The sequence below is a fragment of the Callospermophilus lateralis genome, chromosome 3 (assembly GCF_048772815.1).
Source record: "Callospermophilus lateralis isolate mCalLat2 chromosome 3, mCalLat2.hap1, whole genome shotgun sequence".
NCBI lineage: Eukaryota > Metazoa > Chordata > Mammalia > Rodentia > Sciuridae > Callospermophilus > Callospermophilus lateralis.
Genome location: NC_135307.1, coordinates 96,857,188 through 96,882,081, shown reverse-complemented (window position 1 = coordinate 96,882,081; position 24,894 = coordinate 96,857,188). Strand labels below are relative to the sequence as shown.

Sequence of the window (24,894 nt, the reverse complement as noted above, 5' to 3'; positions counted from 1 at the left end):
CTTATAACTCTCATTGCATGACCATATTTTAACTCTTCAAGGGGAAGCCCAAGAAGTGTTTACTAGAAGCATAACTTCACTACTTTCTCTACATTTGATTCAGATGAGTATCCACCGACACAGCAAAACAGAAAAACATTTACAACATAAAAATTTTCCTCTTTTGCCATTTTGGAAATCCAGGAGCATTTAAATCTTTTCGGTAAAGAGCCAGCTCAAGCCCTTGGGAACACCAGATATATCTGTCAGTTCTGACAGATGAAAGTTAAAAATATTCCAGTGTTAACATATTTAACATGGGGTAATTTTTTTAAAGTACTTATTACTCTTTAGGATAGATAATAATTTTTTTAAATTTAAAAGTATTTCTGCTGGCCTTTGTCAAAGTCCTAAAGTGATCAAGATGTCTATTGGATACTTGTTGAAAAATATATGGAACTAAATAAAGGATGAAAAAGGCACATGCTGTTCTTCCCAACCAACTTTCCTTACATCTGTTTTAAATACTGGAGTACCTCATAAGTTTACTTGTCAAAAGTGGATCCAGCTGACAGACGTTTGAAACCAACTCTTCTAGTTAAATTGCAAGCCATCAAGCTATCCATTTCTTAAGAAAGAAAGAGTCAATTTAGAAAGAAGACCAGATAAACCAATGTTTACACAAAGAATTACAGATAGGTGGACCATTAATTTGTCATCTTTTAGGTAATTATTAGTCACCCTTTTACAGAAGAATTTTTACAAAGGCCACTTCTTTGTTACTCTCAATTCTTAATAATGCTTGTGGTACATTTTAAAAATAAAAGTAGTAAGTATCTTAATCATTTATATAATCTGAGGCCATGAATTTGCCTACCTTGCAGCAGTAAACATCTAACAATCCCCAGAAAGGGAAAGGCATAGCTATATGGTGTTAAAAGTAGGTGTCTTTATTCATGGATCATGTAGAGTGCCTTTAAGAATTATATAAAAAAAATTAATCCAGATTGAGATAAATCATTAATAATGTATGCAACAAACTAAAATATTCCCCCTTACTCTGAAAAACTACATAAAAAGACAAACCACAAACTGCACTAAACTAAGAATTAGAAAATCTTCCTTGTCATGATTTTGGCCACTTCAGGATAAGTCTGTATGACTGATAGTAAGTTACTTAACTTGAATGAGCCTCTGCAACTTATCTGTAAAACCTGGATGTGGAGAGGGAATATGAAGTAGGTTTTCTTCAAGAGCTTCCATGGGTATAAAGTTATTTGTAGTTCTAGCAAACATCTATTTGCATCAATTTTTTCCATTAAAATAGGGTGGAAATTTGCCACCAAAAATTGTTGTGCCTCCAATCCAAGTAATTACTAGCAGCAGGAGTGACCCTATAAAAACAATTAAAAATGTAAAAACATTACATGTAGTAAATATGTAGATTTGCTCCTGTAATCTTCTATTTCTTCTTCTACATAAGCTTAATTTTCCCCATTTTCTTATCTCAGCAGCTTTCCTCTTGCCCCTAAATTTCTTTTTTCACCCTCTTCATTCTCAACTCTTTGATTACAAACTGTTCCACCACCTGGCTGGGAAGAATCTTTTAAACTAATGGGAGCAGTACAATAGATCTCAAGGTTAAAAACATCATATTAATGTATTACCCCTCTAACCAACTTCTAGGTTAAGATTCTTAATACAACCCAAGTGTAAAACATCACAGTACTAATGGTGGGATTACAAGCACTGTGGAAAGATGAACATGAACCCCACTAAGCAGCATATTAATTTTCTTTTCCCCCTCTAAGGTGGTCCTGGACCCAGACTAATAGAAAAGTCATTTAGGTTTGTACTATATGAGTCTATATAAATGCCATATTTTCATCTGTAGGAATAATATGATTAATTTGAATACTTCTTCAACTCTAAGTGACATAATCTCACTTAAAAAAGAAACGTAACCAAGGCTTTTTCTGTCTGATTATGAAAGCAGTGAAGCAGAAAGAACTTCATAAATAATCAAAAGATACAAATCAATCATCATCATTCTGCAGTATTTCTGTATTGGGTCTTATTTTGCATGAGATTTGCCTACTTGTTTTTATTCACTCAAGGGTCTCATTTTATTAAATATTTTTAAAACATGAAAAAAATTGCTTGTTTGTGGATGAATGCAACATGTGGGCAAAACTTACATTTAGAAAGACAGTTCATAGGTGTCATAGACTTTTGCCAAGAAATGGTATTTATGAAACTCAATTTATTTTAAAAGGTGACTTTGTTCAACTCTGTAATTAGTTGTTTGATTGGTAGTAAATTCCCTATGGTATCATGAAGAGACCAGTTAATTCAGATAGAGGTTTCATTATGTTCCCAGTAAATTGCCACAGGACAATGATAAATGAAGTAAGGCATTATGTTGCATGTTATACCAGAAACTTCATGGACATGTGAGTTAAAAGTACTATCTCGGTTTTCCCCTTTGAAGTGTAGTATTTCTTTTTCCTTTTTGTGAAAGAAAGTTATTTTTTCATAAGAACCTTCAAAAACAACATTGTATTTAGTTTCAGCTTAAATTAATTAATTAATTAATTCATTCATTCATTCGTTTATTTTGGGTACCCGTGATTGAACTCAAAGGCACTCCACCACAGAGCCAACATCCCTAACCCTATTTTGTATTTTATTTAGAGACAGGGTCTCACTGAATTGCTTAGTATCTCGCTTTTGCTGAAGTTGACTTTGAACTTGCGATCCTCCTGCCTCAGCCTCTTGCGCTGCTGGGATTACAGGCATATGCCACCGCATCTGACAAAATATTTCTTTTAGAAGTTATAAGTTTGTAGTTATAAAACTGTCATGTTCTATTGAATGAAAAAACATATCCCATTTTAAGAATTAATTTTATTTGATGAACACATTTTTAGTTAACAAAGAGTTTCCGTATACTATATCTCATTTGGTCATATACTATGAGTGTCTAGATGAACATATTTAATTTCCTTAGTATGGTCTTTATCACAGAATTATGTATAGACATCTAAGAAACTTTCTACTGAATTTGTGCAGATAATTTTTTTTTTCTATAGAAGAACGTTTGAATGAGGTCCTGTCTTCTATGAAGCTGAGCTCAAATATCTTTTTACCCTCAGACTAGAATTTTTTTCTTTCATGCATCTGTTTTTATAAATCAGAATTCTTCTTATTTATAAGTTGTTGTCACACTCAGGTTTATTGTATTATCACTGCAGCATAACAGCACTGCTTTATAGATTTAAAATTTGCTTTTTTGTATATTTTAATCTTTATCTGGGTTCAATTTTTAAATATCTTTTCCAACAAGTTTCTTTTTTAAGTGAGATTATGTCACTTAGAGTTGAAGAAGTATTCAAATTAATCATATTATTCCTACAGATGAAAATATGGCATTTATATAGACTCATATAGTACAAACCTAAATGACTAAAGGAAAACCAAGAAAGCAGTGAGAAAATCTTTTGGCCTGATTTGGAAAAGGCAGAAGAAATAAAGAAAAATACTAACTTTATTTAAGCATTGCTTTCTAGTAGATTGGCTTTACTTTATTAGGAACTTGTTTGACTACTTGCGATGTCATTTGAATTTTTTTCTTGTCTACTGTATTTCCTATAAAGTGGAGGCTAACTCTGGAGATTTGATTATATGTAGGTTCAATTTCCTAGGTGATGTTGTATTTCTTGTTCCAACTTGGTTTCTTCTATTGAATATTTAAAAATTAGTTACTTAAAATTAGTCATTTCATTAGGGATTGAAAAATTATGATTTTCTATTTTTATCAGTTCTTGTTTAATTATTAGTTTGCAAACATCTGTAAAGAAAAACATTCCCTTATCAACTAGTGCTATTTAATTACTCTGGAAAACAGAATTATTTTAGAGAAAAAAACATGTGCTTAGTTCCTTCCCTTTGACAATTTTAGAATAAGAAGTTTGTGCTCTAATTAACCCTAGTGTAATGATGAATTTCTTGTTGTTTGGCTTTCTTTGTGTTTTTAATATCATTATGAATCTATTTTTAAAAAGCCCCTTATTGAATGATAATATACAGAGAAGTATTCATATAACTTATGGATTTTAATGTACTTAGCACATTTCAATTAGTTTGCAATCATTATTCTTTAAAATGCTCATTGCCTACTATACTAGACTGGTATACCTCTTCAGGTTTGTTCTGACTCCTTTTGTCTCATCTTCATTATTCTGATAACTTACATTCTTTTAGAAAGAAGATATCTCAGGCTTATCTTTTAGATATCCTTTGTAAGAATATAGTTATCCTTTATACTGTTCCTTTTAATAAGGAATGTTAGTTAGAAACCACAATTTGAGCTCTAACAAGTTCATTGCCAATGAGTTGTCATCATGAGTTTTCAATGTAAAAGAAAGTTTTTATTGTCCTGTGGAGATCTAATTTTCATTTATGAAGAATATAATTGTCAGTGGGGAAATTACGCTTACAAAGTTTCTGTGTCCCTTCACTGCTACCCCTCCCCCAATTACTTTTAATTTTAAAAATGCTATTTTCATACAGGAAAGGTAGGTTAAATGTTATTTCGTTCTTTCCTTTTAATTGCAAATTTTTCAAAAAGGAATCAATGCCCCAGTTACTTGAGGGGGCTTTGTTTGAGGCTAGCTTGTGCTCTTATGTGTTTGGTTTCTCTCCTCTCTTTTCTGTCCTTCTCCTGTTCCTTCCTTTTCTTTCTTGCTTTATGTGTCTCTCTCTCTCAGTATTTTGATGAACTCTTTTTTTAAGTATGATCAATACGTTTTAATAAATTATATTCATTTTTATTCTTTGATTCTTTGAACATCAAAGATTGTTCCTTCTTGGGTTTCCCTTTGTGTTGGCTTTTGTGTACTTTTGACATAATCTCATTAGTCTTTGATAGGAACCCAATAGCAAAAAAAATGGTATAAAAATTCTAAAAATCTATTTTTCCTTGTATTAGTCTTTTTTTTTTTTCTGTTGCCCAATAATACAATACCACAGACCTGGTAAATTATGTTTTAAAAAAATGACATTTATTTTGGCTCACAGTTCTGGCCAAGGTTGAGAGGCTGTATCTGATGATGGCCTCCTTGCTAGAAGAATTCTGAGGCAGCTCAGGGTATCATTTGGGGAGAGATAAGGAGTGTTTGCATGTGATTTTTCTCCCTCTTCTTAAAATGTCACAGTATTCAATTATGGAGGCTCGACTCTGATGATCATATTTAATCCTGTCTCCCAAAGCCCACCTCTAAACACTATACTCAAATTATATTTTCAGTTTCTTAATATCTCACAATGGAAATTAAATTTCAGCATGAGTTTGTGGGAGGGGACAGATCATATTCAAACTGTAGCATTCCTTTTTCTTCCCAACTTCCATGCATGTGATGTTTTTAGCTTTTAAAAAATGTTTTTTAACCTTATGAAACACGTTAATTTAATTATTGTTTCCCTTTGAATAATAGGGTATCGTCCACCACCATTTTCAGAAAAGTTTTTTCTAGTAGTAATTGAAAAGGACAGCAATAATTACTCTATTCTCCATATGTGGCACCTTCATCTTAAATCTGTACAGGCGTGTTTAGGTAAGTAATTATATTACAGTTTATACAGAGATGATGTGAAATCAATTCACTTTATAGAATATGCTTGCTGGGTGTGGTGGTGCATGTCTATAATCCCAGCAATTTGAGAGACTGAGGTAGAAGGATCTCAAGTTTGAGGCCATCCCCAGCAACTTAGAAAAACCTTGTCTCAAGAATAAAAAAGGACTTTGTGAAAATGAAGACAGTTTAGTTTAAAACTACTTTTGGTTTGAGCTGTAGCCTCCTTGCAATCATGTAAAAATAATTATAATTCAAATGAACAAATGTTAAACATCAAGCTGTACCATTAACAGAGCCTTATTCCATAAAGCGATTATCTCTGCAAAAAAAAGAGGACTTTGTAGCTAGGTGGTAAAAGGCCCCTGGATTCAATCCCTAGCTCCCCTTTCCCCCTAAAATACACATACACACACACACATACATGTATCTACTAAACTCTTAATTCAAGGTTATTATAAAATAGGGAAATCCTAAAATCAAACCAATTATGAGCATATTACACATTGAAAATAATTTTTTCAATTAATCTTTATTGAATGTCTACTATAATTCTTTTTCAAGATGTTGTCTGCAGAATTAATATTCTACTTTTTGTTGATAGTGCACATTGCCATCTGATAGAGTGTATAACAACATTAGCATCTTTATTTTACTATTTGATAAACTATGATAGAGCACCTGAAACTTATAAGCAGAATGATTTTGGAGAATGTTAGGAAATTCTTCAATGTGAATAGTAAATTACTTCATCCATATTTCTGCTATACACATTCAGCTTAATCTCTTAATAAATTATGAAATCTGTAGTATGAGGCAAAGAAATTAATCATTGACCTTTTCTCTTTTGTTGTTTTTGGTTTTTGGTACTGGGGATTGAACCAGGGGGCACGATACCAATAACGTACATCCCTAGCCCTTTTAACTTTTTTATTTTGAGACAGGTTCTTGCTAAGTTGCTGAGGCTGGGGTTGAACTTGAACTTGTGATCCTCCCACCTTGGCCTCCTGAGTTGCTGGAATTATAGGCATGTACTACTGTGCCTGGCTTGATCATAGACCTTTTCTTTTCTCATTCTTATTTTTCAGTGCTGGGAATTGAACTTAGGGCCTTTTACATTCTGGGCAAATGCTCTACCACTGAGCTACACTCACAGCCCAGATTCTTTGTTTTAAAAAAAAAAAACAAAACAATTTTACTTTTTGAGAGATAATTATTAAAGAATTGCATGAATAGCCATATCAACTGAATCTACCTTTAAAAAAAGATACTAATATTTATTTATCATTATTCATTTTTATTTAAAAATATATTTTTATTTTTAATTGACACATAGTAGTTAGACATGTTTATGGAGCACAGTATGGCATTTCAATACCTGTATATAATGTATAATGTTCAAATCATGTCAGTTGACATATATATTACCTGAAACATTTTTTATTTCTTTTTCAAACTGAATCTGCTCTATACTAGTTAACTAAAAATATTTAAAATTTGTAAATAAATTGTATTGTTTCTGTTAATTATGTAATTTAACCAGTATTCATCTATTAAGCAGTTAATGTAGTGAACCAATGATATGTATTTTTTTATTCCTTTTATATTGCACATTATCACATAACTAACTGGGCCATGAATTGTCGTTAGAAGAGCCAAATAATTCAATAGAACTTTGACATGTGCCTAGTTGGATCTAGTTTTGAGGCATCAGAAATTTTTAAAAATCTTTCAAAGTCTTTCAAGTAAATTTTTGGCATTATATGTTGTTTCACAGAGATGCGAGACTGAGGAATATAAAACTAGTTGGTCAGGAAGAGATTTTTATCTCACAGAGAATGTGATATTTTGTAGAATTGAGTGCAGAGCCAGGGATGCCTTTGAAGAGATTTTCAGAGGTAGTTACAGATACTTGGTTTAAAAACCATGGGATACCTTCTGTTGCCAATCTGTGAGGGGGAGCATCCCACTTTTGTTGCCCTAAAGCCAGGATTAGTGTTAGAGTTGCTTGCCTACCCTGTTTTGTATGAGCTCATAGGCATTGAGATTATAGTAGAAGCAAACAAATATGTTCTCTTCAACTCTGACAGGAAGCACCTATCTTTGATTCTGACATTCACTGCAGGTTGAACATAATGTGTACTTCCATTCACGGCTAAAACTTGAAATTACCAGTGTGTTGTCTATACTATGACTGAATGAAATGATTGGCTTAAATTTAATTGGGGGAAGGAAATATGTTGTACTTTCTGGATGCCAGGCACTGAGATTGGTTCTTTGCATATGTGAAATAGATATTATCTCCATTTACTAATGGAGTAAGGGTAAGTGGATTAACCAAGTTCCATTCATTATATACTTAGTATATAACCAAGTTTCATTTCAAAATCAGGCCTTCCCAGCTCTGAAATCTTTGCTTTTTTCTTGCTCATATTTTCTTTCATAGCATGAGATATACAGTAGACAATTGCCTGGTTTATAGGAAGAGAAATGATGTAGTTCAATTTTACTTTGTGGATGAGAAAATAGCTAGAGATGGTGATGTGCCTTGCTTAAGGAATTACATCTAGTTAGTGACATAACCAGGACTGGGACTCCTATATTTTGATGACTGATGCATGCCTATAATCTGATTCCATTTTTGAAAAACGTTTTCGTAACTTTTATTGATTGACCTGCCATTGTAAGATAGACTGACATGTTTAGCATTCACAGAAGCACACGGAGATTATCTCTTGAAATGTCCTGGTACTCCTTGAGATGTACAAAGCAATGAGAAATTATCCCTGCCCTTGATATGTTCAGTCTGTTAAGGGGGAAAGAGACACATAAAAAAATAATGTGAAGTATCTCTCACCTATTACGGAAACACAGATAACTGAATCTGCTTAGAGATTTATCCTTCACTCTTGATATGGAAACTCTTTGGAAGAAAATTAAGGTTAACATACCTTATAAAATGACAGTTAACTAATATTATTTTAATATGTTTGGAATTTTTTTTTGGTATTTGTTCTTGAAATCATTATCTTGTTTGAGCACTTGATAGTTAAGAGAATGGCATTCCAGAGTGTTGTCTTTGCTACTACCTAATTATATGAGCTATTCAAGTTTAAATTTATTTATCTGAGGCAATATACTGTTATTTCTAAAAGTTTGATCCATGATTCATTTTTGCAAGAAAAAGCTAGTCTGCTAATTAGAAATACAAGTAATTGGGATCTACCCCAAATCAATGGAATCAGTATCTTTATGGTTAGACCTGAGAATTTGTATGTTAACAAATGCCTCAAGTTTTGAAGGTTTCTAACACTGGGCTACATAATTAAAGGTTTATTTCCAGCTCTTCATTGTTATGGTTTTCACCTGAAAGTTTCCCTGCAAAGGAGTTGGTGACGCTAAGGAATAAAGTAGCTTCAGAATATATGTATTTATTAAGGAGACCAAGAAAAAATCTGAAAATTGGCCTTGTTTCCTAAGAAGTACTTCTAAGAAGACATAGTTCTTAAATAATAATAAAATATTATTATAGCTTATGTGTCTAGTGATGGTGATACATTTCATAAATTTATAATTTCTTTTCAAAGCCAAAGCTTCAGAAACTATTTCATCTGAAAATCTACTTTCAGTCCCTGGACAGAAGAATGTGGACTCATCTCCAGAAACTTCCCCTAGCATGAGCCCCATGCCACATTCTTCATCAATTGCCAATCTTCAAACTGCTAGTAAACTTATTCTGAGTTCTAGACTGGTATATAGTCAACCTCTTGATCTCCCAGAAGCAGTTGAAGTGATAAGAGCAACACCTTCAGCAGGTAAGGTATTTTTAAGATTGAGCAATTATAGCTTAAACTAATAAAGTAGATGCACTCTTCTGAAGCATGTGCTGTGTAGACATTGAAATAAATATTTGTTTTATAACAATGATACATCTATTTAGAAACGTGTTCATTAGAAATAATTTCTTGAGGCCAGGGATGATGGCGCAAGCCTGTAATCCCAGCAGCTTGGCAGGCTGAAGCAGAAAGATTGCGAGTTCAAAGCCAGTTTCAGCAACTTAGGCCCTAAGCACCTTAGCAAGACCCTGTCTCAAACTGAAAAAAATTAAAAAGGGCTGTGGATGTGGCTTAGAGTTTAAGTGTCCCTGGGTTCATCCCTGGTGTTAGTAGTAATAGTACTAGTAGTAGTGGTAATATTTATTATTATTATTGTTGTTGTTTTTGTGATAAATGTTAACTGGACAGAAAATGTGTAAATATTTTAATTTGAAGTATTCTGTCTATACTTTGGAAGCTATGATAGTAAAATTTCAAAGAACAAATGTATTCATGTATGAATTGCTGAAGTTTTATTTTTAAGACTTCATATAGTCATGTCTCACTTTTATTAAGTATGTTTGAATGAGGGCTGATGAATACTTTGGGGGGAAAATGTAGGATAAAGGCTATCATTTGGCTTAAAATGATATTGAATTTAGCAAGATGGATGAGATCATTTGGAGGACAGGACTAGAAGCTATATTTAAAATGATCTGCCACTTAGGGAATTCTAATTAAGGAGCTCTAAAATAGTGTTTTTAGGGAACCCAAATTGGAGGTTCAACACTCTTCCAATTACTGGGGGTATTGAGTATGGGCATTTTCTTATTCCTAAAAGAGGTTTGCATTCACAACTGACAGATAACCTTGAGAAGAATTTATTATGTTTTTTTGTGGTGGATATAGATCTAGATGAATTTCTTAATCTTTCAAAATATTTTCAAGGTTTGGGATATACTCTCATAAGTTTATTGGAGCTTGTTATAGTAATCTATATTTTGCAGGGGCTTTATACAATGTTTTCAGATGTCTTATTGATAATAATATTCCAAGGGAGACAATAACTCTTCCCTGTTATTTAGATGGAACAGGCTTAGATGTTTAAATGTCTTTTTCACTCTTTTGGAGTTATTAATGGAATGAAATCTAAACCTGGCTTTCTGACCTCAAAATTACACCTTATATTGTACTATAGGTGGCTAGTGTTAGTTTTTGACAGTCTGGGATAAGTGAGATTTCTGGTTCAGTGTTTAAAGTGAACACTGGTAAGGTGGGGGAAGGAGAAGAGGGAGAGGGAGAGATCTCCATTGATATGTTTAGTCTGAAAAAAAATTAATGGAAGGCGTAAATCTAGGGTCTGGATTATTTGAGGGCAGGTTTGGCACATTTGATGGACAAATTGCAGTGACCACTTATGCTTCTATGATGAAAGTGATAAAATAGAGAGAGTGAAAGTCCAGTGAGGCATGTTTTGGTGAAAAAAATACATAAATTCTGGCAAATAATACATTTATTGATTAAGGGTTGACTTTTTTTTTTTTTTTTGGTTTTGAGTTTTATTTTGTTTACTTCATTTAAACATAATTACCTAAAAACAAATTTTGTGATTATTTTTGCATATTTTTATTTTATCAATTGTTCAAGACTTCTATAGATATCTTGGCCAATGAATGGACATTTAGTGTAGGACACTATTTAGGTGGGGGGATGGCAGAGTTACTCTGAAGAAGCCCATAGTGGCTTTTAATTTATGACATTTTAGAATTTTATTATTAGCATTTTATTTTGTGGTTCTAGTATTGTAACTGTCTGCTTTTTGTTTTTAAGGTCATCTGAGTTCCTCTTCAATTTATCCAGTATGCCTTGCACCTTATTTAGTGGTTACAACTTGTTCTGACAATAAAGTACGCTTCTGGAAATGTTGTATGGAAACAAACCCATCAAATAATACAAACAATGAGAAAGAAACCTATCATTGGAGAAGATGGCCCCTAATGAATGATGAAGGAGAAGATAATAGCAGTACAGTGAGCATTGTGGGAAGACCAGTTGCTGTTAGTTGTTCATACACAGGTCGCCTTGCAGTAGCTTATAAGCAACCTGTCCAGCACAATGGTTTTGTTTCTAAAGAATTTTCCATGCATGTTTGTATATTTGAATGTGAATCTACGGGTGGGTCAGAATGGGTTTTGGAACAAACAATTCATCTTGATGATTTGGTTAAGGTTGGGAGTGTACTTGATTCAAGGGTCAGTGTCGATAGTAATCTGTTTGTGTACAGCAAATCAGATGCACTTTTAAGCAAGGATAGATATCTTATTCCAAATATCAAGCATTTAGTACATTTGGACTGGGTGTCAAAAGAAGATGGCTCCCACATTCTCACGGTGGGGGTTGGCGCTAATATCTTCATGTATGGGAGGCTTTCAGGAATTGTGACTGAGCAAACCAATAGTAAGGATGGAGTAGCTGTCATTACTTTACCACTAGGTGGTAGTATCAAGCAAGGAGTTAGGTCAAGATGGGTTCTTCTTAGATCTATAGACTTGGTGTCTTCTGTTGATGGTACACCTTCACTGCCTGTTTCTCTTTCTTGGGTAAGAGATGGGATATTGGTGGTGGGAATGGATTGTGAAATGCATGTATATGCCCAGTGGAAGCATGCTGTCAAATTTGGAGACCCCGAAGCTGATAGTCCTATTGCAGAAGAGACAGCAGTACAAGATCATTCTGCCTTTAAAGCTAACATGTTGTCAAGAAAAAGTATTGTTGAAGGAACAACTATTGCTGATGATGTTTTTTGCTCACCAACTGTAGTTCAAGATGGTGGCTTATTTGAGGCTGCACATGTACTTTCCCCTACTCTTCCACAGTATCATCCAACTCAGCTATTAGAATTAATGGATTTAGGTAAAGTTCGAAGGGCTAAAGCCATTCTCTCTCATTTAGTAAAATGTATTGCAGGTGAAGTTGCAATAGTTAGAGATCCTGATGCTGGAGAAGGAACTAAGCGGCATCTTTCTCGAACCATTAGTGTAAGTGGCAGTACAGCAAAGGATACAGTCACCATAGGGAAAGACGGTACTCGAGATTATACTGAGATAGATTCTATTCCTCCATTACCGCTATATGCATTGCTTGCTGCAGATCAGGATACATCCTACAGAATTTCAGAAGAAAGTACAAAAATGCCACAGAACTTTGAAGATCATACCGATAGTCAACCAGAGAATCAATATTCCGAGCTGTTCCAAATCCAGGATATAACAACAGATGATATTGAGTTAGAGCCAGAAAAGAGAGAAAGCAAATCAAAAGTTATAAATCTTTCTCAATATGGACCAGCTTACTTTGGCCAGGAGCATGCTAGGGTACTTTCAAGTCATCTTATGCACTCAAGTCTGCCAGGCCTTACCCGTTTGGAGCAGATGTTCCTTGTAGCATTGGCTGATACAGTGGCTACCTCCAGTACTGAACTCGATGAAAACAGAGATAAGAATTACTCAGGTAAATAGTCTTTAAGAAAATTTTATAAAGTTATAAAGTTGCATTATTTGTATAATGATTCACATATTGAATTATGGTCTTTCTTTCAAACCTTGTAGGGAAAAGGTCTCCCTAATAGACAATTATTACTATATAATATGCTTAGTTGAAAGATAAAAGACAGCTGAATCAGGCTATCACTGACACGTATGCAACTGAATTTGTGATATGTATAGGCATTTTCACACACGTTCTTACACCGAAAACTTTTGTGTAATTTTGAATATAGACTCTTTTGCTTTTTTTTTTTTTTAAGATTAATACCTCTTGTGTTTTTTTTTTTCCATTGCGTGATAATAATGACCCAGTTGTTAATTTTGCCATCAAATCATGAGTCTTCTGGGATCTCATTGACTCAATTTATCTTCCCATTACTAAACACAAATAACTTTTATAGTTATGTAATTTTCTACAAATGTTGACTTAAGAAAGAAGTTTTTAGACATTTAATATTATTTTGTGTGATTATTCTGAAACTAGAAAATTTGCAGTTGTCTTTTGAAACTGGATTTTATTCTCTTCTATGCAGCTACTTGAAGGTAATTATGTTGACTGAAATGGTGACATTAGCAAAGGAAACAAAAAATTATTGATCTTCATTCATTCATTCATTCATTCATTCAATATTGTAGAGGAATGAGAAATTACTATGTGCCAGTAACACCAATTACTGTGTGTTTTATCCCATTTAATTACCATAATAATTTTATAGTAGGTAGGTGGCTACAATTGTATTTAACTTTATAGATAAAGACACTGATCCCTAGGAATTTGACTCATCTAAGATCACCTAGACATTAAGTGGGAGAAATGGAGTTCATAGGTAAAGGGTGTTGCTTCCAAGCTGGTACTCTGTTTTTAACTACTTCATGAGATTTCTAGTGAAAAATCACTTCTTCTCAAAGCCAGTTAGAAAATCTCTCTTTATATAGATTTACACCCTTGCATGTGTCCCCAGTATTTCCCTTTAGGCGATTAAAATAACAGGAGACCTTAAAGGATTTTTTCTATGACCTATTTTTTCACTGTGTTAGAAGGAAAAAAAAAACCTTTTAAATTGTGAGGTTATGTGCAATTGAGTGAGGTTCTTCCCAGAGTAAACCTTTGGTAATATGTATTAGTTTTCACTCTGGGGTATTAAGAAGGCATGCCATAATCCATGGAAAATAGTTTAAATTTTCTGACACAAACTGTATCATTGGCTAGGAATATAAGCAATAGCTTATCCTGGTCACAGTAGACATCTGTGAGGGAGATAAGGCAGGAATGAATGTCTCCATTTCACAGGCAAGAAATTGAAAATCAGAGATTAAATGAATTGCACATCTCAGTATAAGGATTCTAAGTAATTGGATTCTTCCATTTATTGAGGTGAGAAGACACAGATGTTAGTAACTCTGCTTTCTCTCATACCCTATACCCAATCTATTGGCAAATGGTGTCATTTCTTTTACATCCAGAATCCAATCATTTCTTATCACCTCTGCAGTCACTGTTGCCCTGCCTAGTTACTGACAGTCTCCTAACTGCTTCATTTATGTGAATTCAATCTGTACTTCACAAAGGACAGTGATTTGTTTGAAGTCAAGATACATTAAATCTCTCCTCTGCCTAATATATACCAGTGGTTCCCATGTGTCACGTTAGAGTAAAAGTCAAGATCATTTTAGATTTCTGCAAGGTCCCACATGTCTGGGGTCATTTCCATTTCTATGTTTCCCCTTCTTGCTGTCCCACAAACACATAAGCACATTGCTTTCTTGAAGTCTTTGCACTTACTGTTTCCTTTGCATAACTCTGTGCAGTGTGCTCTTCCACATGTGTGCATGGTTCATTCTGTTATATCCTCAGAGTTCTGCTGAAATTTCATTTTTTTGGAAAATTCTTCCTGGCCACACTAAATAAAATAGAGCCTTTTTATTTCAGCAGTCCTTATATCTCAATCCTGCTTTATTTCTATTCATAATATTAATTTCCACATATTATTTGTTTATTGTCTTATTCTACTAAAATGTAAACTTCCTGAGAGTATTAACTCTGCCTTTTTCACTATTAAATCCCCAGTACCTAAACTGTGCCTCACATGTAGTAGATGCTAAATTTGTTGAATGAATAAATGGATGAATGAGTATAGGTAATGGGAAGCAGAGATGGAACTTTAGTAATTTAAAAAATTTTATTTTCTTTTGAAAATAATATTTATTCTTTACTCTTTGAATACTTCCTATGTGTTAGTTACTAGTCTAGGTGCTATCAATACCTTTGCATTGCTGTTATTCAGAAGTAGCCATAGTTTTGATTAAATTTGACATACTTGTGTACCTTTTTCAACTTTTGACTAAGTGGAATCAAATTTATATATGTAAATTTGTGGAATCAATTCATCTTAATTGTGTAATACTAAGTAGTCTGGAGAATCAAATTTCAATCTTCAGAAGTATCATATTTCAGTCAAACTAAACAGCCCAGGAAATATTACCTGTTTAATTATGTAATAGATAATTTCACTATAGTTATGTAACTCCTTAAATCTCACCTGATTTCATGTAGGAAGTATTTTTATGAATTATACCTAACTCATTACAGTTATATTTTATTATATTCCTGAATCATTTTTTAGTATTCACATGTTTTTTATAGAAATATGTTCTTTATAAAGTTATTAAAGTGTTCATAAAGGAGCACAATGAAAGTATCTTATGTATTTTATGTAAATTATTAATACAGAACTTAATGCTTATTTTTTAGCTTTTAAAAAAATCAGTTTGTGACCTTTGAATTCCTTTTTCCTTAAACATATATTCTACTTAAATTACAGGAAGAGACACCTTAGATGAATGTGGTTTGAGATACTTGTTAGCTATGCGCTTGCACACATGCCTTTTAACATCACTGCCTCCTTTATACCGAGTACAGCTACTTCATCAAGGTATTCTACTTATTGTTTGACCCTTTGTACACTTTTATTTAGTATTGAAGTGGTGAGTGTGTTCATATTTGTATATGATCAGCCAGTGTATGATTATTTGTTCACCTATCACTGGTCTTAGGATCTGTCACTTAAGTACGTACTTAACATTTTCTTATGTATCCTTCAGCTTTATCCTATGACTTTTGTGCAAGTAGCTCAGTTTTTGAGACTTTACTAAGATTGTAGTAACTTAGTAAATGTAGTTTTCCAGGGTTATAATAACCCAAAGTGGCTCTCTATAGAGTAGCTCTGAATTTGTCTGGCGTCTGTTCTTTTAAAATTGTATAGATTTTGCTTTTTATGTTGTTATTGTTTTTATCTTAATATAAGCATCATGTACCAAGTTGCCAGCAAGTAAAAGTGATGTTTCAGGAAGATCTACCATATTGATCCAGTGGATTTGCATATAATCTGGCATGCTACCATACACCCACCCTGATTTGAGACATAAGAATTCATATCACCTTCTTACTTACAGATTAAAAAGTATAGAATTTAGAGTGACCTACGTAGGATATAGGACTCTTTATTAGTAGACATATACTTAGACTCCTTGTTCAGGGCTCATTTTTATTAGACTATATTTCTTTTGAAACCCAAAGCGCCATAGAGTATGCATTAGTATTGTGGGCCCTGAAATACCAGGCTTGATGAACTGTTACTGTTACCCATAGCGCTTACCCTTTATCTATAAATGTCCTTTGAAAACATGATTTTAAATATCTATTTAATATTCTGTCATCTGTCTAAATTATATTTCATCTATCCAACTTTTTAAATTTTTGAAACATTTAGATTATGTTGGTTCTAAAATTTGAATTATCATTATAATGAATGACCTTATAACCTTGCATGTAAGTATTTATGCATATTTCTGTTTATTCTTCTGTTAGTTTACTAGCAGTTGAATTCCTGAGTCAGAGGGTGTGAAAAATTTTGCCATAGCTTCAGTATTAGGCAGCTTTAATCAAGGCATGAAAGGCATCTTTATCCCAGATTTATCCCAGATGTTCACTGGAACTCTTGTGACGTTTAGAGCTTGCTTTAAAATTAGGCTTAGCTTCTTGGCCAGAGGGAATAATGAAATAGTTTTCAAAATTCAGTGTTGAAGGATATTAAGACTTGCTGCATTAATTTTACAAGAAGTGGCAGTGGCAGTGTGAGACAACAGCCAGGCACCTGGGCCAAATGCTTTCACTTGAATTTCAAGTGAACCAAAACTTTCACTGTTGATAATAAGTTTGATATATGTATGAATAGCTTAGTCTTCAAATACATTTCATTCCAATGATACATTTTAGTGCCTGTATTTTTGTATGGGGGGAAAGAAACCCACTTACGTTCAGGAAAAAAGTTAAAGAGATTTGGGTTTTCTGTTTTCTGTTTCTCATCTTATATTCAGAAACTTACAGTATAAAATCCTGAATGATGACACACTTCCTTTCATTCTTTCATTTATATATAACTATGGAAAAATTGTTTTTGTTCTTTTTTTATATAGTTCTGAAGGTTATTATTTTAAATTTCCAATTTAGGTGTTTCTACATGCCATTTTGCCTGGGCTTTTCATTCTGAGGCTGAGGAAGAACTGATTAATATGATTCCAGCAATTCAAAGAGGAGACCCTCAGTGGTCTGAGTTAAGAGCAATGGGAATAGGATGGTGGGTGAGGAATATTAACACACTTCGAAGATGCATTGAAAAGGTAACTTTGCTTCATTGGATTTTGAAGTTTAAAAAGTCTTAAAGGGAAAAACACAGTATCAGTATCTTGCTGAAAAATTGTTATGAAGAATGAATTTGTACATCTGGATATCTTAAGAATTTTATATATATAATATATATATATGTATTAGTGGTAGTTGGACACAATACCTTTATTTTATTTATTTATTTTTATGTGGTGCTGAGGGTTGAACCCAGGTCCTCGCTCATGCTAGGCGAGCGCTTTACCTACTGCTGAGCTACAATTCCAGCCTGAGAATTTTTTAAATAACATTTTTTGGAGATTTTAAAAACTTGACCTTTGTCTATGTATGTATGAAATGGGAATATTTTCTATTATTAGTTGAGATATATCTTATTTTTTAAAAATTTTTTTTTTAGTTATTGATGGACCTTTATTTTATTCATTTATTTATATGTGGTGCTGAGAATCGAACCTGGTGACTCACACATGGTAGGCAAGTGCTCTACCACTGAGCCACAACCCCAGCCCTAGAAGGTATATCCTATTTTAAGAAAATATAAAAATTTAAATTTAGGAAGTATACTTAAGTTTTTGTCTTTTATTTCCATTGCATTAAAAAAAGTCTAGTTCAGTAAGTAGTAAACTTGCTTTACACACTTAAAATACCATTCAAAAACCAATTTTTATTTATTTGCACTTGAAGAACATATCTGTGCCAGCCAGTGAAACATGATATTTTTTAAGACAGTTTTTTTCTTAAAATCAATTGATGGGTAGATTCCTTCTAGAAAAAAAGAAGTTTCAATTTTTTTTGTTAATGGAAACTGAAAGTTCTTTCAGTGTTACATGAATCTTATCTAAGCACCTGTTATGTACCAGGCTTGGTGCTGGTTTCTTTTCATTAATCATTTCATAAAATCTTTTCTTTAGCCCCATGTTATCATGTTCATTTTATAACTGATGGAATTAAGAATCAGAGTTTGGGTAACCTGCCCAAATTCCCAGTTAAGTTAGTTTTAGTATGTTCCTTTTCTATTTAAGCAGAGTTGGGAAAGTAAAATTATCATTCATATTTTACTTTAGGAGTCCATTGAAATTCCCTAGAGTTCAATCATTGGTACTATATTTGTGAAGTATGAATTTTTTTCTCCCAAGAATGTAGAACTCTTCATTATTTTATTTCTCTACAATAGGAATTATCAAATTCTAGTGTGAGAAACTTATTTAAAACATCCCACTCTGAAATATTTTAATTTGGTAGGTTGGTGGTAGGGCTGTGACCTCTTCATATTGCTTACATCTGGTATACATGGTTATCACATCACAGTTTAGAATATGAGTATTAAAGAATCATTTTCCTACTATGTATAAGGCAGCTAACAAAAATATCAGTATTCCAGTTCTAAAAATAGGCACAATAGGAATTTGCTCCCACATCAAGAAATAGTTTCTGCTGTAAAGGAAAAGTTGATTATTTTAGCATGTAAATAATTCAGTATCTATATTAAGTATTTTATAGCCCAAAGCATTAGAAAAAGAAAACATCATTTTACCTGAAATGTTTCAGATGTATTTTATAGAGATCTCTTTATTTTGTAAGCACTGTGGTTTTGCCATTATAATTGAGTATTTTCTTATAGGTATAATTTATTTATTATACAAGTAACTTATTTATTGATAATAAATAAAAGGACTATGTAAAATTTTTGTCCTGAAATATTTTTTATAAATCTTTAGCTGAATATCAGTAATAATTTCTTAAAAGATCACAGAACATATGGAAGCACTAAGTTAAATGACGAGAGAAGAGAAAAATACTAAAGGGAAAGGAAATAAAAAAATATTGACAGTAAAACATTTTGTGTTGCAATTTTAGATGTTTTTTCCAATTTCTTCCATAATTCAGTAGCTTCTTGCTTTACCATTGGTCGATGAGTTCTAATAAAATATTCACTGGTTTTTGTTAAGCCTCTTAATTTTAGTGATTTTTGCAGAGGCTCTCTCAGCATCTTTGAGGACCACCATATGGTCTGTATGCTGTTGTGTTCAAAACAATACAATTACATGTAATAATGATATTGTCTTAATTTTTAAACTGACAGAATTGATTAATGCTATATAAATTCAGCAACTTTGGTCATTTGAATCAAAGGGTATTACAAATTATAGTACATGGAGAATTATATACTCACTGAAACTTTTTAAAAAATGTAATTTTTAAAAACTAAAATTTGTAAGCCAGGGGCTGTATGTTTAGCTTATTTGCAAAATGCCATATGTGAGGCTCTAGGCTCAATGCCTAGCCCAAAAATAAATAAATAAAATAAACAGAAATTTGTAGGCCCTTCAAAATAAAGGACCTAGAACCATCTTCGTTTTAATTATTTCTTAGAAAGAATGGTATACATTCAGTCCTTTAGAATTGTCAAAATTTGAAAAGTATCAGAAAAATGTTTTTAAAAAGTATGATAAAAAATACTAGAACTTTTTTTCCAATAATTATTTTTTAGTTGTAGTTGGACACAATACCTTTATTTTGTTTATTCATTTTTATGTGGTGCTGAGAATCCAACCCAGGGCCTTGCACGTGCTAGGCGAGCTTGCTATTGCTGAGCCACAACCCCAACCCCTAGAATTTTTTTTTGTCTGCACTTTTTAAAATATGTATAACATGTGTATATAATTATTATTACAGGTATCTTTATCTATACTAGTTGAGAGAACCTTAAATTGTGAAATCATATTTACCATAGACATCAATATTTTTTAAGTTTTACAAAACATTAAGAAATGGAGTATGTTGAATTTTTAAGAATTGGTCACATCTATTAAATAAATAGTCTGTTTTTATTGTTTCCTATGTTTTTAAAAATATTTTTTAATTAAACATGAACACAATATTTTGTTTATTAATTTTATGTGGTGCTGAGGATTGAACCCAGTGCCTCACCTGTGCAAGGCAAATGCTCTACCACTGAGCCACAACCCCAGCCCCCTGTGTTAGTTTTAGTACTACCTGGGTTCTGATATCTTTCTACTCCTTACTGTGTGACTATAGACCATTCACAACTTCTTGGTGTCTTAATCACCTCACCAGTAAAATGAGTATGGTAATTGTACCTCATGGGTTGTAGTGATTCAGTAAGATCAGTGAAAAGTGCTTGATTGTAATGTGCCATTTATATGGTAAGTAGTCAATTAATGCTAGATGTCATTCTTATTTATATTCTAATCACTGGTATGCAAATTGTCTTTAGGAGCATGTGTCATAAGTCTTTTGAGATTGTGAAATAGAGCCAAGTTTTCCCATTTTTATTGTTCTGTCATCCATTGAAGTAGAAGGAAAGCATTGATTATTGACTACTTGGTTGTAATTGTTTTGTCAGATAGTTAAAATAATATTTTATTTACTATTTAGGTTGCCAAAGCTGCTTTTCAAAGGAATAATGATGCCTTAGATGCTGCATTATTCTATCTTGCAATGAAGAAAAAAGCAGTAGTGTGGGGTCTGTTTAGGTAAGTTGCCTCAACACTTAATATGATTTAGTGGAATGAAGAGTGTGCTTCATATCAGAAACTTAGTGCTTTTGAAGATAGATACATTATCTTGGTCAAATCAACTTACTTCTTTATGCCTTTGTTCCTTTATCTTCAACAAATGGTCAACATATCTTTTCAACTTAACTTAAAGGGTGGGATGTTGTTCTAAATAAAGTTGATACAAGCACATTGGAAAGTAAAAAATACTCTTGCGTCCTGTTTGTGTACATAAGGTACTATTAGCTTTCCTTATTAGAAGAGAAGAAATGCTTGAAAATCTATAAAAATATATACAGTTACATACTTATAACTAAAGTTATTTTTTAGATGGATGTTTCCGTTTTTTATTTTCTATTTTTGCATTGCAAAGGATTTCTATTTTTAACTCTATAAAGAATTAAGATATTTTGGGCTGGGGATGTGGCTCAAGCGGTGGCGCGCTCACCTGGCATGCGTGTAGCCCAGGTTCGATCCTCAGCACCACATACAAACAAAGATGTTGTGTCCGCCGAAAACTAAAAAATATTAAAAATTCTCTCTCTCTCTCTCTCTCTCTCTCTCTCTCTCTCTCTCTCCCCCTCTCTCCCTCTCCCTCTCCCTCTCTCACTCTCTCTTAAAAAAAAAAAAAAGATATTTTAAATTGTTTTAAACACTGATGTTTGTGCTCTGATTCCCAGGTCACAACATGATGAAAAAATGACATCATTTTTCAGTCATAACTTTAATGAAGATAGATGGCGTAAAGCTGCTTTGAAAAATGCTTTTTCTTTACTTGGAAAACAACGTTTTGAACAATCTGCTGCTTTTTTCTTGTTAGCGGGTTCACTGAAAGATGCCATAGAGGTATAAATAAGAAAAAATGCTTTGAAATACTTGTAAAAGATTGAAAACCTGAAAAGGTCTTTGAGGAGATTGCAATTTTTTGGTGATATTTTTGTAAGAACAGAATATAACTATAGAAATTGTTGAACTTAAAATAGTAGCACTGTGATAAGTGAAATTATAAATAAGTTCAAAGGAGAAACAGTTTTATATACGGCATATTATATTTCAAGATAATATATAAAATGGCAAATAATGGTTTATGAATGCATTTTTTGTGGTCATTTTATGATTATGAACAATTAAAGTACATAGGTCACAATCTCCTTATCTTGTGCAGAAAAGCAGAAATTTCAATTTTTTTTCCTAAATGAAATTCATAGATAAGAAACTAGAATAGTGATTTGTACTGTTCTGTGATATAATTGTCTTAGATATTGGAAAAATAAATGTGAGAAAATTCTCTGTAAATTTTCTCATTTTAAATATATAATGTTGGCAAGTGATTATAAGAGTAATGTTAATTTTCCTGTTACTTATAATTTCTTCCTTATAGTTACTGATTATCATTCTGAGCAATTAAAACAGGTGATTGAAAAATAGAATAGGAAATATTACATGATAGAAGAAATAGGAACTATCTAACAAAGTAAAATTGCTATAAATTTAAAATTAGTCATTCTTCGTGATTATCTCAGGCATGATTTTTTAAAATTATAAATGCTGTGATTTTGAAATGGGAAATTTAACTCAAGTGAATTAGATTTTATTTATTTATTTATTTGTTTATTGGTGCTGTGTTATGGGACCAAACCCTAGGCAATTTCTAAGTTCTAGTTCCTTATTATTCTTATTCTTCCTTAGTCTGCTGTGAAATAATCATTTAACTGCCTTTCATTGTCTCAACCTCTGGACCGCCTCCTTCTACCATGATAGCAGATGATTTTAGGGTATTAGTGAGATAGTCCTTATCACTAAATAATTATCACTAAATAAAATAAATATTTCTTAAAATTTAAATTTTCAGGTATGTCTTGAAAAAATGGAAGATATTCAGCTAGCTATGGTTATTGCCCGCTTATATGAATCTGAATTTGAGACTTCATCCACTTACATATCCATCTTGAATCAAAAGATTTTGGGTTGCCAAAAGGATGGCTCAGGATTCAATTGCAAAAGATTGCATCCTGATCCTTTCCTGCGTAGTCTTGCCTATTGGGTGATGAAAGATTACACCCGTGCCTTGGATACATTACTGGAACAAACACCAAAAGAAGAAGATGAGCATCAAGGTAAGACTTTTATACATTTCTTTCTTTTTTCTTTTTTCCTAAAGGAAAACGCTTCAGAACTTCATTCAGATTTTTAAAAATATCATTACCAGATTTACTTTTCAACTCTAAGAAATTATCAATTTTTTTGTCAGTTTAGATTAGACTATTAATATTTATTATAAAATCTAGCATCTTATAATTTAAGTAATACTAAAGAGACCACACATTTTTAATCTCACAATTATATTTTGAGGAATATAAGTAGAATTATTATACTGTTCTGGTTTCATATACATTAAAAAAGTATGTTTTTAAAAAGCACATTAAAAAAATTGAATGTTAAGGCAAGAGAGTCACAAGTTTGAGGCAAGTCTGGGCAACTTAGTGATACCCTGTCTATTAATAAAAAATAAAAAGGGCTAGAAACGTAGCTCAGTGTTCGAGCAACCCTGGGTTCGGTCCCTAGTACCACCACAAAAAGAAAAAAGAATAAAAAAATAAAGCATACAGAATGTTTATTACATTGCTTAGCTCTTCCTAAGTAATCATATAGCCATGTTTTTTAACATGGAAAATTTGTATGTTTACACATATTGGTTTGATCCATGGGACTGGAAAATCTTTACTTTTTACATTTTTTGGATATCCTAAATAATTTAGATCTTTTAAGCATCTGGAGAGTATTTGCCAGCTTTGTTTGCAGTAAAATTAAACATGGGAACATGGGAACAGAATAGCTAAATAAATACTCTGTCCATATACCCAAACAGTATGCCATTTATTTTTATAGTATATCCTACTAAGGAAATACAGTCAAATTTATTATTTTAAAGTCACTTTTCTAGTTCACGTCTGTATGTGGTTACACTACCAACTTAACATACAGATTCACTTAATTTTATAGGAAACTTGCCTATAATCACACTGACTTAGAAGGTTGAGGCAGGAGGATTGCAAGTTTGAAGCCAGTCTCAGCAACTTATTGAGACTCTTTCTCAAAATATAAAAAAGTGGTAGAGATATAGTTCAGTGGTATAGTGTCTCTGATTTTAGGTTCTAGTACCACAATAAATAAATTTGCTTTTTGTAATTTACTTTTTTTTTTATTGGATGTTGAAAACATTACAAAGCTCTTGACATATCATATTTCATACATTTGATTCAAGTGGGTTATGAACTCCCATTTTTACCCCGTATACAGATTGCAGAATCACATCGGTTACATATCTGCGTTTTTACATATTGCCATACTAGTGACTGTTGTATTCTGCTATCTTTCCTATCCTCTACTATCCCCCCTCCCCTCCCCTCCCCTCCCATCTTCTATCTCTACCCCTTCTACTGTAATTCATTTCTCTCCCTTGATATTTTTTCCCCTTTCCCCTCACATCCTCTTATATGTAATTTTGTATAACAATGAGGGTCTCCTTCCATTTCCATGCAATTTCCCTTCTCTCTCCCTTTCCCTCCTACATCTCGTCCCTGTTTAATGTTAATCTTTTTCTCATGCTCTTCCTCCCTGCTCTGTTTTTAGTTGCTCTCCTTATATCAAAGAAGACATTTGGCATTTGTTTTTTAGGGATTGGCTAGCTTCACTTAGCATAATCTGCTCTAATGCCAT

General features: G+C 32.6%; 1 protein-coding gene across 5 annotated transcripts in view; it reads left to right on the top strand.

Moving 5' to 3' along the window:
• Dmxl2 (Dmx like 2) overlaps window positions 1-24,894 on the top strand; it is a 146,974-nt gene that overhangs the window by 81,494 nt on the left and 40,586 nt on the right. For all 5 annotated transcript variants that reach the window (XM_076850786.2, XM_076850784.2, XM_076850787.2 and 2 more), the window contains exons 16-23: window positions 5,475-5,594; window positions 9,200-9,427; window positions 11,258-12,937; window positions 15,795-15,905; window positions 17,483-17,652; window positions 21,056-21,153; window positions 21,855-22,020; window positions 23,027-23,291. In XM_076850786.2, the coding sequence (XP_076706901.1) occupies window positions 5,475-5,594; window positions 9,200-9,427; window positions 11,258-12,937; window positions 15,795-15,905; window positions 17,483-17,652; window positions 21,056-21,153; window positions 21,855-22,020; window positions 23,027-23,291 (2,838 nt within the window). The remainder of the gene's footprint in view (window positions 1-5,474; window positions 5,595-9,199; window positions 9,428-11,257; window positions 12,938-15,794; window positions 15,906-17,482; window positions 17,653-21,055; window positions 21,154-21,854; window positions 22,021-23,026; window positions 23,292-24,894) is intronic.